This window comes from Paramisgurnus dabryanus, chromosome 18 (genome assembly GCF_030506205.2).
Source record: "Paramisgurnus dabryanus chromosome 18, PD_genome_1.1, whole genome shotgun sequence".
Taxonomy (NCBI): domain Eukaryota; kingdom Metazoa; phylum Chordata; class Actinopteri; order Cypriniformes; family Cobitidae; genus Paramisgurnus; species Paramisgurnus dabryanus.
This window is the reverse complement of record NC_133354.1, coordinates 16432576-16453278: the sequence shown is the minus strand read 5'-3', so window position 1 is coordinate 16453278 and position 20703 is coordinate 16432576. Positions and strand designations below refer to the sequence as shown.

Sequence of the window (20703 nt, the reverse complement as noted above, 5' to 3'; positions counted from 1 at the left end):
TAATTGCATTTTTGTAAATGACTTTTGTTAGGGATCAGATTGACAAGGAAAAACAAAGTTTTTACTGTTTTTTGAATCTGTGGATGCTTCAATGTTAATAAGTTGGGTAAGAGCGCCACCTAGTGGATAATGTCGAAAATATGGATTGCTGTAAAAATTCGCCATTGGCAGGGAAGCATTTTATCTTAATTGACAAGATATCTCGTCAATGGCAGGGAAAGAGTTAATCAAATTTACATAATAAGTAACTTTAATAATAAAAAAATTGTAGGATGAGTCAATTTATAATTAACATTTTTTGAAAAACCCTTTGGAAAAGGGAGTCGGGCCGACTACCAAAACACACTTGTACCCAACCAGCAGTAAGGGGCATGTCTACTAACCAAAAACGTTGCCTGGGTTGCGTACATGGGGCGGGTCTATCAAAAAGAAGGTCCAGATTATATTGGGTTAGGGACGTGATTATTTAGGTGATTTCAATTGTCAACATTGGCTTTCAGAAATCATGCACCCCGCCTTTAATTTGTTTAGCCCTTAGCATGTTGCTAACAACTTTTAGTTTCCTTGCTGATATTTTTTTGTATATTTTTTCAGTACATATAAGTATACTTTATTTTTTAATTGAGAACATATATTTTTTAAGAATTGTACTTATGAGCTATTTTTCTTAAGATGACTGTCATAAATCTAGTCCAAGCTAAGACCATTTAATAGTTCAAAATGTATTTTTCAGCCAGTCTCTTGCTGTTCCTGTTTCTCTCTTTATCCCCATGAACACAGTGTCCAAAAGGGCCAAATTATGGAGATGTCGGCAATCTCCTAGTGCGTTTTTCAGAGGAAAGTGCCCATTTCAAATCAGACCGAAGTACTAGGACCATCTACATCTATTGGGGTACCGAAGCTGATTCATGTCCCTCCTCACGTACAGACCAGACCTTGCGATCTGTCGCTCTACATTCCACTTACCAGTCAGTGAAGGAGAAAGCAGAGCGTGTGTTTGTCATCGCAATTCTCTGCTAGTGTTAATGCTGCGCGACTCTCAGACTAATTACTGCAGCATATGCGCGTCACCTGCAAAGCCCCCGCAGGCAGTCCTGAAGGCGCCTCCTAGCCCTGCCTCAGCCATTCACACGCCAGCACCGATCCAAACCCTGCTCATCAGAAACACTACACACCACGACAAAGAGTTACTGACAGCCATAGATCACTCCCTCGAATCGAGGAGACGTGGCAGTGAGAGTAAAGATATGAGGGAAAAAGAGAGTAAAGGCAGACTTGGAGACCCTTGAAGCAGCAGAAGAACTTGTTCCCGTTGATTGATGAAAGCCTTGGCCGTGATGACATCCAAATGTGACAATTCGGGGACATTAAAAGCGCCAACTCTTCTGCTTCACCTGCTGCAGACCAGCTGAGAACAAAGTGGTCATTATCCCACTGTATTCTGCGATGGCGCTCCCTGTGGTTCAGAATCTGCTCAATTATCTTCTCCTCCAGGGCTGAGGCTGACAGGCGTGTTGGCAGGTGTGTCCTTTCCATCCCGTTCACCTCTTTTATTGGAGGATTAGCAAGCGAGGGGGGCATCGGCTAACAGGAGAGCTTCAGAGTTGCCCTTTCTTGCCCGCTGGACAGATGAGCGATGAAAGAGCAAATGCTCGTCTTTGGAGATGGAGCAAGGAGAGACCACAGCATATTGCACGGGCCTCTGGTGACCACAGCATATAGCACGTAACCATCTGTTACTGTAAAGAAAAGCTGTAGTATAATCATGGAAACTGGCATCTATGAGGTTTCAGAGTCTTACATATTTGTTTTATCAAAAACGCAAGACTATATGTGTACAATGATAATGTACATTTGCCATTGCATTAACACAAAAGGTCTTAGGTTTGATAAAATGTATACCCTGCACTGCAAAAATTCTTAGTATTTTTGCCCTGTTTACAGTAACAATATCTAAAAAACTTATTTAATTAAAGGATTAGTCCATTTTCTTAAAAAAAAATCCAGATAATTTACTCACCACCACGTCATCCAAAATGTTGATGTCTTTCTTTGTTTAGTCGAGAAGAAATTATGTTTTTTGAGGAAAACATTGCAGGATTTTTCTCATTTTAATGGACTTTAATAGAGCCCAACACTTAATACTTAACTCAACACTTAACAGTTTTTTTCAACGGAGTTTCAAAGGACTATAAACGATCCCAAACGAGGCATAAGGGTCTTACCCTCGAAACGATTGTCATTTTTGACAAGAAAAATAAAAAAGATGCACTTTTAAACCACAACCTTTCGTCTAGGTCCGGTCCTGAAAGCGCCAGCGCGACCTCACGCAATACGTCATGACGCCAAGAGGTCACAGAGGACAAACGCGAAACTCCGCCCCAGTGTTTACATGTGTGGAGAAAGAAAACCGTTCGGATGTTGTTGTGAAATTATACTAATTACTGTCTTTGTGTCAGTTTATTGTTTAAAATGGTCCGCAAATGTGCGTTTTATATATGTAACACATGACCTCCCTTTGTCACTACGAATTTACGTGAGGTCGCGCTGGACCGGACCTAGACGAAAAGTTGTGGTTTAAAAGTGCATATATTTTTTTTTTTCAAAAATGACAATCGTTTCGCTAGATAAGACCCTTATGCCTCGTTTGGGATCGTTTATAGTCCTTTGAAACTCCGTTGAAAAAAACTGTTAAGTGTTGAGTTAAGTATTAAGTGTTGGGCTCTATTAAGTCCATTAAAATAAGAAAAAATCTGCAATGTTTTCCTCAAAAAACATAATTTCTTCTTGACTGAACAAAGAAAGACATCAATATTTTGGATGACATGGTGGTGAGTAATTTATCTAGATTTTTTTTTAAGAAAATTGACTAATCCTTTAAGATGCTTTTTCTTTATGAGCAAAACGACCCAAGAAAATAAGTCTAGTTTTTACACCAAAAATAAAAAATTTAAGTGATTTTGTGCATAAAACAAGCAAAAAAAATCTGCCAAATGGGGTAAGCTAAAAAATCTTGAACATTTTTCTTAAACAATAAATTCAAGAAAAATTAGCTTACCCAATTGGCAGATGTTTTGCTTGTTTTATGCACAAAATCACTTAAATTTGATATTTTTGGTCTAAACACTAGACGTATTTTCTTGGGTCGTTTTGCTCATCAAGAAAAATAATCTAAATTTGAGATTTTTTTATATTTTTACTGAAAACAAGAAAAAATACTAAGGATTTTTTTTTTGGAAATCATTTTTTGCATTGTAAATGCACTGCATGTCACTTGGATCTGCAAAATGCATAAATTTAATGTAAATGTACTGAATATAAGCACAGCTAGGATTCGGATGTAGTTATAAGACTGCATGTATTATAATATTGCTTGTATATACCAAGAAGCAAGAGGTTTATATTGGATAATTTATCTTTTAAACACAATAGAGCGGATGCACGGACGGGGTTTATCCTAGTCCCAGACTAAAATGCATATTTTAGCTGCCTTAATTTAAAAACAACTTGCATTGGCATATCTTTACATATATCAGTGCCATTGTTTCGTCTCAAGATGCACACCAGTATTTTTTATGTAATTTTTTTATAAGGTATATTTGTAAAAAGTACTTATTCTAAATGTTCTACTAAGGCCTAGTCCTGGATTAACCTAAACCCTGTCCAGGAAAACTGCTCCAAGATGTCTATTCTGTTTATTTTTGCTCTGCCAAAGAAAACATGTTGAAAAGAAGCCAATGCAGGATCACGTGACACCAAAAAGCTGTGAACACACACATGCAGCGTGAAACAAACAGTAAAACCTTTCAGGGTTTTTGGATCGCTGCTTGTCCAATCAAATTACAAAACCAAAACTAACTGTCGTATAAGTTCAGGAGAAACATTTGCCGAAACAAATGAGTAGATACATGAGCACACACACTCTCATTAAACTGGTACATCTTTTAAAATTCAAACGGCTTTTTGTGTGCTGTCTTTACTTATGCATGAAGGGAATTTAGATCAGACTGTTTGAAAACAAGATGTTAAGTAACACAGGCTTTACTATGGCACAACGGGCAGGAGAATCGTCATGGCGACTGCATTGAGAGGATGAGGGAGAGGCAGTTAACATGGGCTCTTTCAGCATATAAAACAGCTTCACATCAGAGGTGGCTAAGTTCATGTCAAACAGGGGCTTAGATTTACCGGTGAGGGAGCGAGCGGGGAGGAAGATATGCTCAAATAAGCCGTTGCTTAATTTTGGCACCATGTGTGACACTAGCAGATTTTTATTCATTCTTTTCTAAAGCCTGCTATTTATTTTAGCCGCTTTGTTTCACAAAAGACATTCGCTTTAACATTTATAGGACAAAAATGTAGATATAATTCATTCGTTCCTATTATGAAAATTGTGACGGAGATGTGGCCAATGCATTGGAAAAATGAAAGCCATTATTACATGTCTCATGCAATGAAAAGTTTTTGAAAAGTTTCACTTTTATAATTGCCAACAAACAGTCTTCCAAACCGGCTGGCCAAAGTGGAGCGATTTTCCATTTGTCGCAATCGGTGGCAGACAAAGGAGTTATTTTACACCTGGTTTCTTACGGCTCTTTGCTGCATTGTTACCTAAAGCGCATCATCAAAAGACGGCACCATCATGTTTACCGAGCCCAGCCTTAAACATGTTGAGCGGCGCAACACTGAACAAAGGATGATGAAATGACAAAAAGAAGTGGAGTGTGCTCAATCATCTTCCTTGGAAATGAACAGAAATGAGGAGTACGCCTGGATGAAGTGATACGGAGGCGCTGCTAAATGGCTTCTCACCATCAGAATTCACTATGTAGAGGGAGGAATAACAACACCTTTATATGATGCTATGAAAAGATTGACATGACGACAGTAAATCAGTTCCAGAAAAGATCAGCAGAAGAAAGTTTGACTGTAGACATGAAATGGGTCAGGTGAAGAAAAATATGAAAAATAGGGGAAGGTGGCAATTTGTGATGATACAATAAGAGTTTGACAGGGTTGCTGACATACTGATAAGGATTTGATCTATGTGACCCTGTGAAGCATGTTTTTTTTCTTTCAGTCTGCAGAGTAATTCATATTCTGCCAAAGTACACAGTAAGTCTTCTTCAGGACAACACAGAATTTAGATGAATTAACTTATTTAAGTATCTCACATTTTCTGGACAATATTTTTTGTTTTGGCTTTTTGGAAGTTTAGTCAAGTTATGCGGTGTACACCCCAAAAGCGAATGTTATTATTTGCATGAGTAGATTACATACAAAGGCAATGCAAAAATTTGAATAGACGCAAATTTGCACAGGGCTACGCAAATGTTGCGAATTGGCCAACAAGATTGTGTGATACTTGCCTCAATCGCATCTTTTGGCAAGTTGAAAATGTTTAACTCAAGTGCAAAGTTCACATGAGACGTTCATGTCTGGTTGTATTGGAAAATGGAGGAAAGCATTGTTTTTATTTGCTTGACTGACGCAAAAGACGTCATCTGGCGAGTAATCTACAGTACAGCTATTAACGTATAATTTTTCCGCTTTTTTGACAAAGCCATCTTTCTTTACTGATGGTAGCCAGGCATTCTGTTGCAGCAGGAATATTTTATATAATATTATGCAAAATCCACTTTTACATGGTTTGGACATAAATGTGTGTTGGCAGGGTGTGAACAACAACCCTGGAATAAAAAACACACCCACTCCACTTAAAATCTTTAAATCCTTATTAAACCAGAGCAGTCTCATAAGACATGGTATTTTAATTCACTTGTTAATGTGATGTCACAAAACAAAGCCCTCCCCACAACCACTGAATGACTGGTTAACTTTACCCAAAAGTTTTCTAAATGTATGTGTGTCTATTAGGACGTTGTACACTAATGAGTCTATTGTCTCAGTCTGTATTCATTGGACTATGAGGAAAGATGGCAACATGTAGGTCTCATATTTCACGGCTAGTTGAACAACTACCATTGAAACAAATTATGCTAACTGTTTGCTCTCTCCGGGGATCAAAGGTGGCAAAGTTATTAGGATTAAAGATTATTATTTTTTTACAATAATGTGCACTGATAATTATAAATAAAGTTCAAACCAGACGCTTATCGCGTGTCACTGCACGTGTGTCCGATAAAACTGACTATATCTATATATACAGTAGCAAATAATTTTAAATACCTTAACAAAATGCAACAGACACATCAAAAGAGTACACCAATATAATAATAAAAGAGTATACTTTTTTATGCACAATACATAAAAAAATGACAACTAACAGAACTTATTCTTCCTCACACAGAGGGTTCTGACATTTTCTGACATAAAAGAAAAAATGTATAAAACATTTTAAATAAATTTAATGTAATTAACTGTTTTCCAGCGATATGGACCCACCGCTGCATGGCTTAAACCATTATTGTACTGTTTTCATTTAATTTTAGGTGACTTGGTCTCCAAATGCAATAAAATATAACTTTATCAATTTTAATTATTATTATTATTATTATTATTATTGAATGGTTGATTTTATTTGTTAAACACATGGAGAAACTTAAAAAAACATTATGATTTGAAGAATATTCATGATGTTGTTATAAAACTATTTGGCATAGTATTAACACTTAATGACATTTTAATGACAAATTATAATTGTACCACTAAGTTGAGGTCAAGAAAAATATTCATAATGCTGTTATAAAACTTTTTGACAGAGTATTAACACTGACATTTATCTCATGTCACCGCACGTGCGTCCGATAAAACCGACTAAGTCTATATCTACATATATGCACTTAATGTGTTTTGCCTCCGAGCCCAGCTTCATATATCAGAGCTTAGAGCCAAAACCTGCTAAGTGCGCCGCTTGACTTTTTGTTAATTAGAATTTTTTATCAGACTCTTAATGGGTTCTGCCAACAAACCGGGATTTCTGAATGGCCTGAGGGCGGGATTAATCAGATTTTCTGTGAAAGTATTTGATCAACCTATAGTATTTGTCCATTCTGTTACAATCATTATCTCATTTTTGACGGAGGTGACATTTAGCAGCTTTTGCATCTGAACTCTTCACATATACATTCACATACAGTAAACACACATCATTTCACAAAGAGACAACAAGGTCAACTCCTATACCACAGATCTCAACAGTATCATTAGTATTTTCAAATAGAAAAAGATAACAAGAAAGCAAACGTTGAGAGGAGGAAAGGAATGCATCAAAGATACACAAATGAGACAAATGTGTTGTGTGCTGATGCCGTAGCTCTCTGTTCTGGCGAAAAATCTTGCCCACTATGTGAGCCTCCTACCTCAACCTTTGCTGAAAAACCCCACTTACTGCTTGAACAGCTTGTTGCTAGGATACACCAGAGAGGGTAGAAAACTGTTATCAGAGAGCAGAGAAATCTTCTGAACAGTGAGAGCAGCACACCCAAGAAAATAAGATGGTAAACAGAGTGCATCAGCTACAAAAGTGAAGCGCATAAAACACACAAGCTGTGACAAGATGCAAATTGGCGATTGTTTTAAAGAGTAACACATGCTTTTCACTGCCATCAGAAACCAAACAATGTGACTTAATTCCTTATTGCTGCATTTGGAGAACTCACTGAATGTTTCATGGTGCGATGAGCTTGATGTTTCCTTTGGAAAACAGGGGTGTGAAAAGCTCTTTTTAACACAAACAGGCATCTTAACATTACCACAAACACATATCTGCAACAGGTCAGGACATCAATTTCACAGTCGGATTAAAGAAGAATGCTTGACATTTTATCGACAAGGCCAATTCGTGTCCATCCTGATAATGAGTACCGAAAATATTTCAATCCGTTTCATAATACTGAAAGAATATAGCGAGCAAGCAAAAAAAATCTCCATGTCATATCTAGACAACATAAAGATAAGCACTACCTTAAATAACAATTTGTTTCCCAAGATAACAAACCCTGGCCTCACCTTCACCTCGTTTTATTCAGCATGACCAAAAACCTTTCGTAGGACCAAAAATTGCTTTGGCTTACTCTGATTCTCTGTTATACATTACTGCCAGGCTGATATAACCGTACAAGGTTAACACTGGCCGTGTGACATGGTATTTAGAAATGCAGTGAACTATACAAAAGCTCAATTATAGCTCTGCTACACAGTCAAGCCTGACCACGGCGTATAGTCAAAGAAGGCACGTTCAAATTATGCACATGGAAAAGAATCGCTCTAACCTTTAGATGTTCTACAACTCGTATTTGCGTTAACCTTTTTCGATGTAAAGTTGCGCGTACGAGTAAACAAATGCTGTTAGCCGAACTGATCCAAGCGTAAGGTCACAAGAACCGATGCAAAAGATTTGGTGCAACATACAGCCCGACTGCAAATCAAATTATTAAAAACGGTTTCAACAGGCAAAAGATGACATAATTACACAGTACCATGAAAGCCAGTACAGAAACATCTGCCAGTGCAGAGTGAGAGTAAAGATAAAAGGCTTAATGACATGTAAAAGCGTTTTTGTAGTAGTATATTACAAAACACAAAGCCCGTGAGCTATGCAAATGGTACCCGTCCTGTGATTTGTGTGGAGAGCTGGCATACCAAGGTTGGGTACGATGCCATATGCGTCACGCAGAGAAAAAGGTCTCAATTTTTCAGAAATCAAAACAGCCATTTGGACGTCATTTAAATTCATGAAAAATGATTGCGGGCGGCTTACGAGTGTCTGTTGGGAGCTACGTGAGGACTAAAGGGGTGAAAGAATCAAAAATGGACCTGAAAGGGGTTCATGCACATACTGATGGATTGATGTGTGGCTTTGAATTATACGATGGACACTCTTGATTAAAACGCCCAGCAGAGTGTTCTGGCAAACAGGCGTGGTCTTTTCGGGTGATTGACGGGTGTGTGATGTGCGGTCGGAAAAACAGACAGGCAGATACGGTACAAAAAACCCCACTAGCTTCATTCCCGTGCATGTCTGCGGCATTACGTGCTGCACTGTACTTAGCTGGCATGCAAAAAATAGCATGCTGTGCTGGCAGAAGAAGGAGGGAGAGGTACCAACCGTGAGATGCTGCTTCGGTGCTGGCCGCAGTGTCTGAGCGCACGAGGAGAGGAGGTGCGACGGAGGACGAGGGAGGAGGAGGGGAACAGGAGAAACAGCATGCATAAAGAGGAGAAATGGGGGAAAAAACACAAATGGAACTGATAAGCAAGCATTTACAGACAATTACAACAAATATGAGCAACACTTTGCAACAAGCGACAAGGGCACATAAGTGGACAAAATCAAACATATTGCACGTCACAGCAAACGACAAACACAGTGACTTTTCAGTATTCCCATGTGGAGGTGCGGTCAGCACGTTTTGCTGACTCTTGTTCGTCCCACTGGTTTTGGACTTTAAACTGGAACTTATAAGTGTGGATGCATGGTTTGCTTAACTTTGAATTTTTCGCCTGTTTTTGTTTTGTATCAATGTAAAATTTATACACATGACACATTGTAAAAATATTTTGCTGCTTAATTTTTTGTACATACTGTACAGTAAGTAAAGCTTTACAAGACATATTAACTATAGTGGTCTTCTCGGGTCCTAAGAAATGTACCCGAAATGACCCAAATCACTTTTTACCCGAACCTACGGAAGTCGAGAGAGGACATGCACTATTATTATTTTTGCTTACTTGTTTTCTCGTGATCACGACTTAATTTCTCATTATCTCGAGATAACAAAAGTTGTTTTTTGTGATCTCGACATAATAAATGTTGTATTCTTGAGATGTGATTAAAGCTTACGTGTACTCTATAGAACGTGTTGTTTTGTTAAAAAGCAAAAGCATATTTTGCTAAATTAGCATGGATGAACAAATGAGATTTTACTTGGATCAGAGATTCGCTCAAGCTGAAATAGATCTGTCAATATATAACTTTACAGTGATGAATTTAGGGACCGTCTTTAAGTTAAAACTCAATAATATACACGTTTCTACTTTTAACAGCATTTAAATGGAATGACTTAAAGTCAACAAACAGTCACAAAACCAACGTGTTTATGTGGTTGTCAGCTATAATGCACACTTTTTTGATTTTTGATATTTATTGAAATAAACTAAATACTATTGAAGATAGAAACGTGTACGGTATTACTTTAGAGATGGTCCCTAAATTCACGAACATGAACCGTCTAACTTTATTCATTTATTTAAGTCTACACATTAGCTACGCATGTGGTAACGGCGACCCCAACTATGCATAAGCAGTCCACTTTAAAATACACTAAATATTATGGACAGGAAATGACATTATGACATTCGAATTATCATGTCAGGATAGCGAGAAAACAACTTTTGTTATCTCGAGATAACGAGAAATTAAGTAGAACGACAGACCCGACCCGAAAGAAACCTGAGAAAATTAGACCTGAGTCCGACCGAACAAGTGGTAATTTCTTATACCCAACTGGACCCAAATGTAAACAGCACCAACGTGTGTGCAGTCTGCATCCCTGTACGCAGCAGTCAGAAAGAAAGAAACCCTGATGGTCTCGCAACCAATTTGGCCCAACACCAAGGTAACCGCTAAAATGTACATTTAATATTGACTGACATTTGTGTCTCAATGAAAATTAACATACCGCCAGCAACACAATGTTGCAAGTGCTCTTGGCAAACAGAGGAGAGTTTTGAATAGGGCATTGACGCACACACGCAAGATAGTTTGGGTCCTCTCGGGTCCATTTGGCAAAAACACGTTCATTTTAAATTACCTGATGTCGCTAATATTATACCCGACCCGTGTCCTAGGCACATGTGAAACTTTTAGATCCGGACCCGCTCGGAACGGACCTCGGGTTTTTAGGATGTAAGTGGACCAGTGAAGACCTCTTATCTGAATATACTATTTAGAATTTTGACCAGTGGTGAGTTGCTGTAATTGATAAAATGAGTTCATTTTAAAATTTGAAGTAATGTAAAAAATATATACATAAAAAAATTTAAATGACTTAGAAAGCTAATTTGACTAAGTGTTTGCTTTGTTTAAGTAGTCATTTTCACTTTGTATAGAAAATATCTGAAATTTAAATATATATATAAAGTTATTGTATTGCCAAATGTTCATCTGTGGGTGAACAATAAACCTGATTTATGTGGTGTGTGCCGCTTTAAAAACAAAGATTTTCAAAAGGTTCAAAATGTGATTTTCAAAAGGTGAAGACAATCACTGCTGTACCCCAAATCAATAAAGCAGAACCACAGGACTCTCAAAAAATAATAACAATATGAAATGACCTTTTTAAAACCGACTGCCTTTCGCACAGAACCCAATGTGAGTAAAAAATATAGTGTGTGGTGCATTCAAATCACACAAACTGCTCTTTAAGCCCCAATCAGCATTATATACTGTAAGACATACAATACAATAAGGCACAGAAGAGTACATAAATAGCAATTAAGTTATTAGTCATTAAACTGTACTGGAAGGCCACAGGCTTTTTGAAATGTTGATAGCAAAGCATAAAGCTGTATTACTGCTAAAGGTAATTCTTCTGATATAACAGAGCAGTAGAGTCTTTCGGCTTTGAGATGATGAAATACCCTGCCTCAAATATGGAAGCAAAGACGTAACATAAGGAATGTGTGCCCTTATCCCGGTGCATTACTGTAGGGCAGAGAGCACTTCAAACACACTGGGAGAACCTGATACCGAAGCTCTCATTAAGGAAAGAAACATTAGAGATGTCAATCACTGCAAACTCTGCTCTTAAAGCATAACTTGGCCCGATTAGATAGGATCTAGTCCTAATCTAGTTGTTGGCTTTGATGATTCAGGTTCACTTGAGTATTCCTCCATATTTATCAGAGATTGATGAAAGGAGCGCTGCGGATGGTGCGGAGAATACCAAGCGCACACAAAAGTAGATACTGTAGGTAAAAAAGTGCTGGTTAGATGTGGAGATGAACGCTGGGCAGAAAACTGTTTGCTTTTTGATGCAGAGGCTGCTGTTGCATGCAGTAAACCTAGCACTGTGAGGTGTAATTAGTGCAAATGAATGATATATTATTTATAGTTTTGCCAAAACACTTTTGTGCAGTGGCCAATTCAATTTCAATACTGGAAGTGAGACAAATCTCAAATTTTGAATTCTGCACCCCCGCTGTATATGAAGAGATTTATGCATGGGGTTCTCAGCCATTCGATATTACCTAGAACGTTAGACCCCTGCTATTAGGCCTTAAGGTAAGGAACCATTAGGTGGTCAAAAGACCCATATCATTATATTCTGTAGTGTTAGACCATTCTTTATGTCTTAAAATAAAAAGCTTTCTCCATCCTCAAAGCCGTCCATTGTGCACAAAAGCACAGCAAGCCATTTAACATAATCATTGAAGAGACGTCAGGTCCATCAAATGGGTCTGAGTAATAAAAAAAGCATGAATTACACCGCACTTACAGTACTGTTGCACAGCAAGTCAATGTATACGTCTTGATCTGCTGTGCCGTCGGGTGGATGCACGGTTATCAAACATGAACTGTCAGCCACTATGAATGTGGGCACAAATACTGGAGGCGAGCACTTCAAGGACCGAGTCCTGATGATGCATGTGCCTACGAATAAAACACAGTCGAAATGAGCAATAATATCTGCAGGTTATTATTTGACATTAAGAGGGAAGTGGAGGGTTTCCATCACTTTCCGCATGCTGCGAATCCCATCAGGCAGATGGTTTTGAGCATGTTCTTGCGGAGAAGCAGAGAGTCCTGATTATTTACTGCCATCCAAAGACAGAAAAATATGGTCCAAAATGACTATGACTGAATTCTCAATCATCAGAGGGCCTCCAAGAAGCCCGGTAAGCCCATTACCCACCCCGTCAATAAGTCTGCTGATGAGCAATAACCTTTCCCCCATGTGCCCCGACTTTTTGTCTCAGCCCGGGTCACCTGAGGCTCTGTCCTTGCTTACATCAGCAGCTGATGTCAGCAGAGATGACAATGGGCACACAGCTTCGTGGCTAATTGCGACAGCTTTGTATGGCACAGGAGATGACAGCGAAACATGCGTCCAGTGCCCAGGGGAAGGGCACAACTGCTGAATCTCAGCAGCACGCGGCGGCTCTTCATTGGAAATGTGAGAAAAATATACTGGAGCGTAGCGTTGTGATAAATTTATCATGGAGTGAAAGCATAATTAAAGCTGTTTATGTAACTGCCAAAACAGCCTTTCAGGGCACAGAAAAGTCTTGAAGTATTTTCCTGAAAGTAGTCAGCAATTAAACTAATACAGCCAACATACTGTGGCTATGCCAAGTACGTAATATACAAACATTTAAGTACCGAGTCTAATTTACAAAAACCAACGACAGCACTGAATGACCCTAATGCACTTCTCGGTCGAAATGTTCACAGATGAATATACAAAATCTGATGCATTAAGCCATGCAATTTAAATGCAGCTTAATATATTACATAATTTATCTCTATACAGTATCAGACAGTAGGTGAGTTATTTATGTTACAATAAACAAAATATCTATTTTGTTTACTTACACCTGCATCCTCTCTTGCTTTGTCAGCACAATAAAAGGTCTGTGAGCTTACATTGTATCACATTTATATCCTATTTAACCCAATGGAAATAAATTCACTGTGTTCTGGTTATAGTATATTACACATCTGTTTGAATACGTGATTGACCGACAGCTTGTCTGAGACAGGTGCATTACGCTTATATTTTTAATACGTATGTATTTATATGCCTTTGTTTGTTCAAGCTTGGCTGGCTGCATATTCATATTCGAATTAATCATCACAGAATGTAATCACAGGTCCCATAACAATATACCTTTACATAAAAAAGATGTATCGGGATCATTTCAGTGTGTGCATGATGCTAAGTGCAATAAATTCTAGGGGACGGTCTGCTTGGGTTGTGTATCAAAGCACTGCAGTCGTTGTTTTCCCTGTGGTAATGCAATTGACCTTTAGTGAATTAGCCTTTTCTCTGCCAGCGAGCCATCTCTCTTTGTCTGCGTTGTATTTTGCAGCAGGAATCAGACGGCAGAGAAATGGACTTCTATCTTACACGCAAGTGCTTTGCTGGGCAATTCATTTGTTCAATTCGAAAATCAGTTTACCAGATGGTGTTTATGCAATTTAAGCCCTGACAAAAGCACTTTTCCCTCTGTTTTTTTTTTTTTTTTTGTTACTTGCTACAATGAATTGGATGCCGACTTCATTTATGGTCTTTCATCAATTACAAAAAAGTGGCATAGAAAATCGTATTCACCAGCGTTATATTAGCAGAGCAAAACATGTCATTAATGAAATATTGGCTCAGTGTGAGATATTTTTTTAAGCTGTGGTTTTTGCAGTGACATCTATAAAATTTTATTTGCGTGAACAGGAAGACTCGGATGCACTTTATAATACAGTGGTCATGTTGCGAGTGTGGTTTACGCAGCTGTATATGTATTTGCTTACAAATCTAGTGCATTTCTAACTAAACATACATAGTTAATGGTATTAGTACAAAATTAAGTAATAGATAGTTCTGATATGTGACACTAATTAGTCTATTGAAATTGAAATACTACAGTAGTACAATATTGCAGCACCAATGTCCAGTTTCTATTTTTGTTGCACATTCTAAAACCCAAATTGCATACTTATCCATTTTAAAAAGTATAGCAATTTATTATTAGTTAGAATGAATGTGAATGCAATAATATTACGCAGTTCCCCAAAGTAGTCCCCTGCTATTGAAAGTTACCAAGGGGACTATTTTCGGGTGCTGCGTAATATCATTGCGCCTGCTGCACCTATGTTACGCCAAATCATTCCTTGATTATTACGCCAGAATGAGAGTATAGTTCCTAGCCATATCTGCCTAGAAAATCACAACTTTTAATTTTCCATCGATCTTAGTACACAATGTAAATACAGAAGGGTCAAGTTTTAAATAGGAAAAATATCAAAACTCTTTGGAAAAATTTTTTACGTGATGCTAATGGTTTAATCAGATTCAATGGATTGTGCTAAGCTATGCTAAAAGTGCTACAGCCAAACCCGGAGATCAACTGAATGGATTACAAAACGGTAAAAATCAAATGTTTAACTCTAGGGAGGCGTGAAAATTAGCATATTTTCAAAAAGAGTGGAATGTCCCTTTAAAGGGATAGTTCGGCCCAAAATGATATTAAACCCATGATTTACTCACCCCCAAGCTGTCCGAGTTGCATATGTCCATCGTTTTTCAGACAAACACATTTTCGGATATTTTAGAAAATGTTTTAGATTTTTCAGTTATTAAAAGTGAAGTTACGGGGCCCACGACCTTCAAGTACAAAAAATGTGCGTCCATCCTTCACAAAATAAATCCAAACGGCTCCAGGATGATAAACAAAGGTCTTCTGAGGGTAATCCGCGCGGTGTTGTTGTAGAAATATCCATATTTAAAACTTTATTAAAATAAATACCTTCCGGAAGCACCGCCATCTTAGACTCCTCTGTATTCAGGAGAGAGTATAAGCGTAGTGTACGCACTTTTCTTAGTGACGTATGACAAATTCGGAGGGCAGGGGCACAGAGCAGCAGTAGAGTACCCTTTGTAGGCTGCGTAAGCTCTCATCCTGAATGGTGACGCGACTAAGATGGCGGCGCTACCGGAAGGTATTTATTTTTGTTAATAAAGTTTTAAATATGGATATTTCTACAACAACACCGCGCGGATTACCCTCAGAAGACCTTTGTTTATCATCCTGGAGCCGTTTGGATATAATTTGTGAAGGATGGACGCACTTTTTTGGACTTGAAGGTCATGGACCCCGTAACTTCACATTTAATGAACTGAAAGATCTAAAACATTTTCTAAAATATCCGAAAATGTGTTTGTCTGAAAAACGATGGACATTTGCAACTCGGACAGCTTGGGGGTGAGTAAATCATGGGTTTATCATTTTTGGCCGAACTATCCCTTTAAGCACAAAAACAGTACATACTTTAATGGCATACTTTTGTGTATTTTTATTATATTAATACTACATTTTTTCGTAGTGAGAAATGACTTTTAATACTGTAACACAAACACTAAAATGTGACCAAATGCTCTTCACATTTATCTAAAACTGCGGATGTTATAGGTCTGTTCTTGCCCTTTACCTCAAATAGAAAGACAAGGAAAGAGAGACTGTAAAAGAAATTCAATGACTGTGAGGAAGAGAGAGAGAGAGCTGTAAATGGAGGCAGAATGAGAAACTATTTTTGTGCATTTAATAATATAAAATACTTTACTTTACTACTCTTCAGAATTACACATATTGAGCAGTAATAAGTTAATATTATTAATAATAATGATAATAATTTAGAAGTATTTTGTTAGATCACAAAGTAAGCATTGGTCTGGAAAAAATAATAATGTGTGAGAGATTAACACTTACATTCACACCTTCCTTTAGTTAGATTTATAAATAAACAGAAAGACAGAAAAAAGATTGAGCAAATGTGTGCAAGGAATGACGAGAAATGAAAAACAAGAAAGAGAGATTGAGGACAAATCATGTTGTCGGAGAGAGAGAGAGAGAGAGAGAGAGAGAGAGAGAGAGAGAGAGAGAGAGAGAGAGAGAGAGAGCTCATCTTTGATCAAATTTGCAAAAGCTTTGTGGGTAAAAAAAGCTCTAAGAAATATCAATAAACATCCATTTCTGAGCTGTGTTTAGTGGAGAATAAATGCAATACAAATAAAAATGAATGACATCTGTCCCCATTGCGTACCGTGGTAAGCAAGGCCCCTCCATTTAGCCATTTATTTTTCGGTGTAAATGGCAATTTAGTCATCTCTAAATGTCACCTCCTGAAGCTGTAGAGCACTTTAGCCTTGCGTTAGGGCTTTAATAGATTTTTTAAAAGTGCAGTATAGCCCATTCCATTTCTCTTATAGCCAGTTTATCAAAAATGTATTAAATTTCAAAGTGGCCTCCACCTCGGTGGACTGATAAATTCATGTGGTGTTCCCAAACTATACACATCCACCCAAAGGATAAATGAAATCAACAGGAGGAGGGGGCAATGTGGCTGCTCAGGTGAAATGCATGGGAATAATAGGATGCGCTTTAAGGGAAAAGTAATACAAAGGTGCTTGATATAGCACAGCTATTGGTTTATGTGGCCCTGGATGGGGAAAATGTGCGGATTTGCTACGGTAATTTCATACAAACAAAGCAATATGACCGGAATTGAATTATATTCTTCCTATCGGAGCCGTTTATCCAAAGCAAAGACTGCGAGTTGGACCTCTAGAGGGTTTTAATGTGTGCAGCAGGGAGCAATGTTAACAAGATTCATTCACCTTCTTAATGAAAAAAGAAGGCGTGTCTCATTAATATGCGTCATCGGTTCTTTCATTAAATACAATCATGCCACCTAATCACGGGCAATTCATTTTTCAGCCATTTCTAGATTCGCTCAAATCATCTGCGCCAGTCAGTCCAAAATTTTGATTGCCCGTGTAGCTGGCAGCCTGTTTCCTGAGTACACAACAAAACACAGCGCTGCGCCTCCACCAATCTGAGCTGTTTTCACTGTAATATAAAGTATTGCCTTGAGGAAGGAGAAAAACAGAGCGAGAAACGATCTAAATCGGTTGCTTCAATATCACAATCATTACAGGCAGCAAATTACATCAGGGTCTCTTTTAGAGATTGAAACCAGCAGCAACATTGATTTAGCTTTCCATCATCAGGGGCCGTATTAGCTTTTGTGTGCTTTTTAGGGTGAGTAGAGTGGATTAGAGTAGCTAATGAGCTTGGTGTGGTCAGTATCGCAGGGGCATTCATATCGTACGGCAACAGAGCTGGCCCTGCAATGAGAGTTTACTCAATTATAAAATAAGCAGGGGTTTAAATGAACCCGGCACAAAACATGCTGAAGTAAATTGCAGCGACTACAATGTGACAAAATTTTTAATGTGGTCGGTGGCCTTGATCTCTGTTACATCTGAAAATACAGGACTTTTTAAAGGTGCCAAAGAATGCATTGATATAATACATTACATTTTTCTTTGATACCTACATTGCTGCTTATTTACATGGGTCATGGATATTGTTGAGCTATGCTCTGATTGGCTGTTCTCAGAGCGGTCACTTCAGTAGCTCTGTGTGTGTGCAAACAGACCTTATGTTTGAGACTGTATCAGACGAAGATACAGATTTCAAGGAAAAATAAACTATTCAGAGATTGAAAATTGATCATTCTGAGTGGTGAGTTTGTGTTTTTTCAGTATGGACACGCGAAATGTAACTGTAACTTTAATAGTAGAACTGCAGCCTACACGCTAGCATATAGCATAAACTAGCATATAATGCTAACCCAGCAGTCAAAACTTTGTTTTTAGCATTGTAACAACATTGTTATTAATTTAATGTGTCATTTAATGTTGTGGCGTACATTACGACTGTAACATGAGTGAGATTGGAGATTGGTTTTCCATTGGTCTATTGCATGCACAAGGTTTACATAAGAATGATGAAACAATAGTGTATGAGGGTCATATGTCATGTCATTACCAAGTACAGAAGTCTTATTATTCATCAATGCCTAGGTAAATACAGTTTTACATGCTACGGCACCTTTAACAAGGATATGCCTATTTAAAGTGTTAAGACATTAGCAAAGACATGAGATGACATTCTACAGAGCTGTATGTAAAAACATAATAAGCCTAATATGGTCAGAATATGTAGCCTTTAAAAAGGTCCTAATATGTGCCATTAGGTACATACAGTATTTTGAAAAAAAAAAATTGGTGTTCTCTTGGTGTCAACTTCACTCACACACTCTTGGCAACACACACAACTTGATTCTGTGGTATTTTGTATATATATATATATACACACTCACCTAAAGTATTATTAGGAACACATGTTCAAGTTCTCATTAATGCACTAATCAACCAATCACATGGCAGTTGCTTCAATGCATTTAGGGGTGTGGTCCTGGTCAAGACAATCTCCTGAACTCCAAACTGAATGTCAGAATGGGAAAGAAAGATTAAAGATTAAAGCTATTTTGAGCGTGGCATGGTTGTTGGTGCCAGACGGGCCCGTCTGAGTATTTCACAATCTGCTCAGTTACTGGGATTTTCACACACAACCATTTCTAGGGTTTACCAAGAATGGTGTGAAAAGGGAAAAACGTCCAGTATGCGGCAGTCCTGTGGGTGAAAAGCCTTAAAAAAAAAGGTATGCCGCAAAGCATCTGTGAAGCCACAACACGCACAACCTTGAGGCGGATGGGCTACAACAACAGAAGACCCCACCGGGTACCACTCATCTCCACTACAAATAGGAAAAAGAGGCTACAATTTCCACAAGCTCACCAAAATGAGCTGTACTAAAATGGCCCCCACAGTCACCAGATCTCAACCCAATAGAGCATATTTGGGATATGGTGGAACGGGAGCTTCGTGCCCTGGATGTGCATCCCACAAATCTCCATCAACTGCAAGATGCTATTCTATCAATATGGGCCAACATTTATGCTTACAGCACCTTGTTGAATCAATGCCATGTAGAATTAAGGCAGTTCTGAAGGCGAAAGGGGGTCAAACACAGTATTAGTATGGTGTTCCTAATAATCCTTTAGGTGAGTGTATATTAGCGTGGTCCTTTTTTAACTTTTAAAAGTTCATGCTTTCACCCCACCAATATGTTTGAATAAAAAAAAATTGGGCAACATTTTTTCAATATTAACTAATATTTAGAGGTTGCTCAAGACCACATTCGCGTATTATTGTGATACTTTGTGCTAGCATGTATAATTGTTTAATAATAATATATACTTATGGCAGCAATGGACTTATTTGACCATCCCCCATGCAATTAAAACTCCTGTTTTAGTTATGATATGCCTTTCAAATGTAAATGAATCACAATAGACAAAAGTTACCCTCCAAGAAGCAAGTTTTATGTGTGTTGTGCGTTTTTTAATGGTACAGTTTTTGGAAAAAATATTTGATTTCGAAAATATTCAAAGGCTTTGAGCAACCTCTAGATATTGTAGGAACAATTTAAAATTTTGTACAGTGTGTTTTTATTGCTATCCTAACACAATTAAGGGGTGAGAGTTTCAAAAAAAAAAAATTTGACCCATTATAAGGACCACCCTAATATATATTGTAAGTTTTGTAGAAATTGTATATAAACATGGCAAATTTTGTCTAAGAATGCTGGGTTGTATGAACCCACTGTTGGATCATATATAAACATTAACCAAACCGAACTGCTTGGTTTGTCCCTTCCCTTTCTGAACCCAACCTGCATTAAAAATTACCCTTTCAAAAAAAGCAGTATAAAAGCATTGTCACACTAAATAGAAATTGTATTTCATACAAATAAACTTTACTAATTTAGCCTAATAAAGTAATTTAATATTGACTGCTTGTTTAATAAAAATCAGTCAGAGTGTGCTGTTGTACTGAATATGAGCATGACTTGCGAGATACGATACTCTATGCAACGACAGCACTCTTGTTAATAATACATTACCTTACTGGCTACAAGACTTGATTACAGAATCTAAATAACATGGACAAATGAATAGCGCGGGTGCAGCTTTGTTGAGATAATTGATATAATGATAAAAACAAAAATTCCTATTTAGCATCATTATAGCTGAATAGTCGGATATATTCTGCTCAT

General features: G+C 37.8%; 1 protein-coding gene across 4 annotated transcripts in view; it reads right to left on the bottom strand.

Moving 5' to 3' along the window:
• cadm1a (cell adhesion molecule 1a) overlaps nucleotides 1–20703 on the bottom strand; it is a 327178-nt gene that overhangs the window by 19592 nt on the left and 286883 nt on the right. For 2 of the 4 annotated variants that reach the window (XM_065286942.1, XM_065286944.1), the window contains one exon: nucleotides 9071–9103. The exons of the other annotated variants lie outside the window; for them this stretch is intronic. In XM_065286942.1, the coding sequence (XP_065143014.1) occupies nucleotides 9071–9103 (33 nt within the window). The remainder of the gene's footprint in view (nucleotides 1–9070; nucleotides 9104–20703) is intronic. 4 annotated transcript variants of the gene reach the window in all.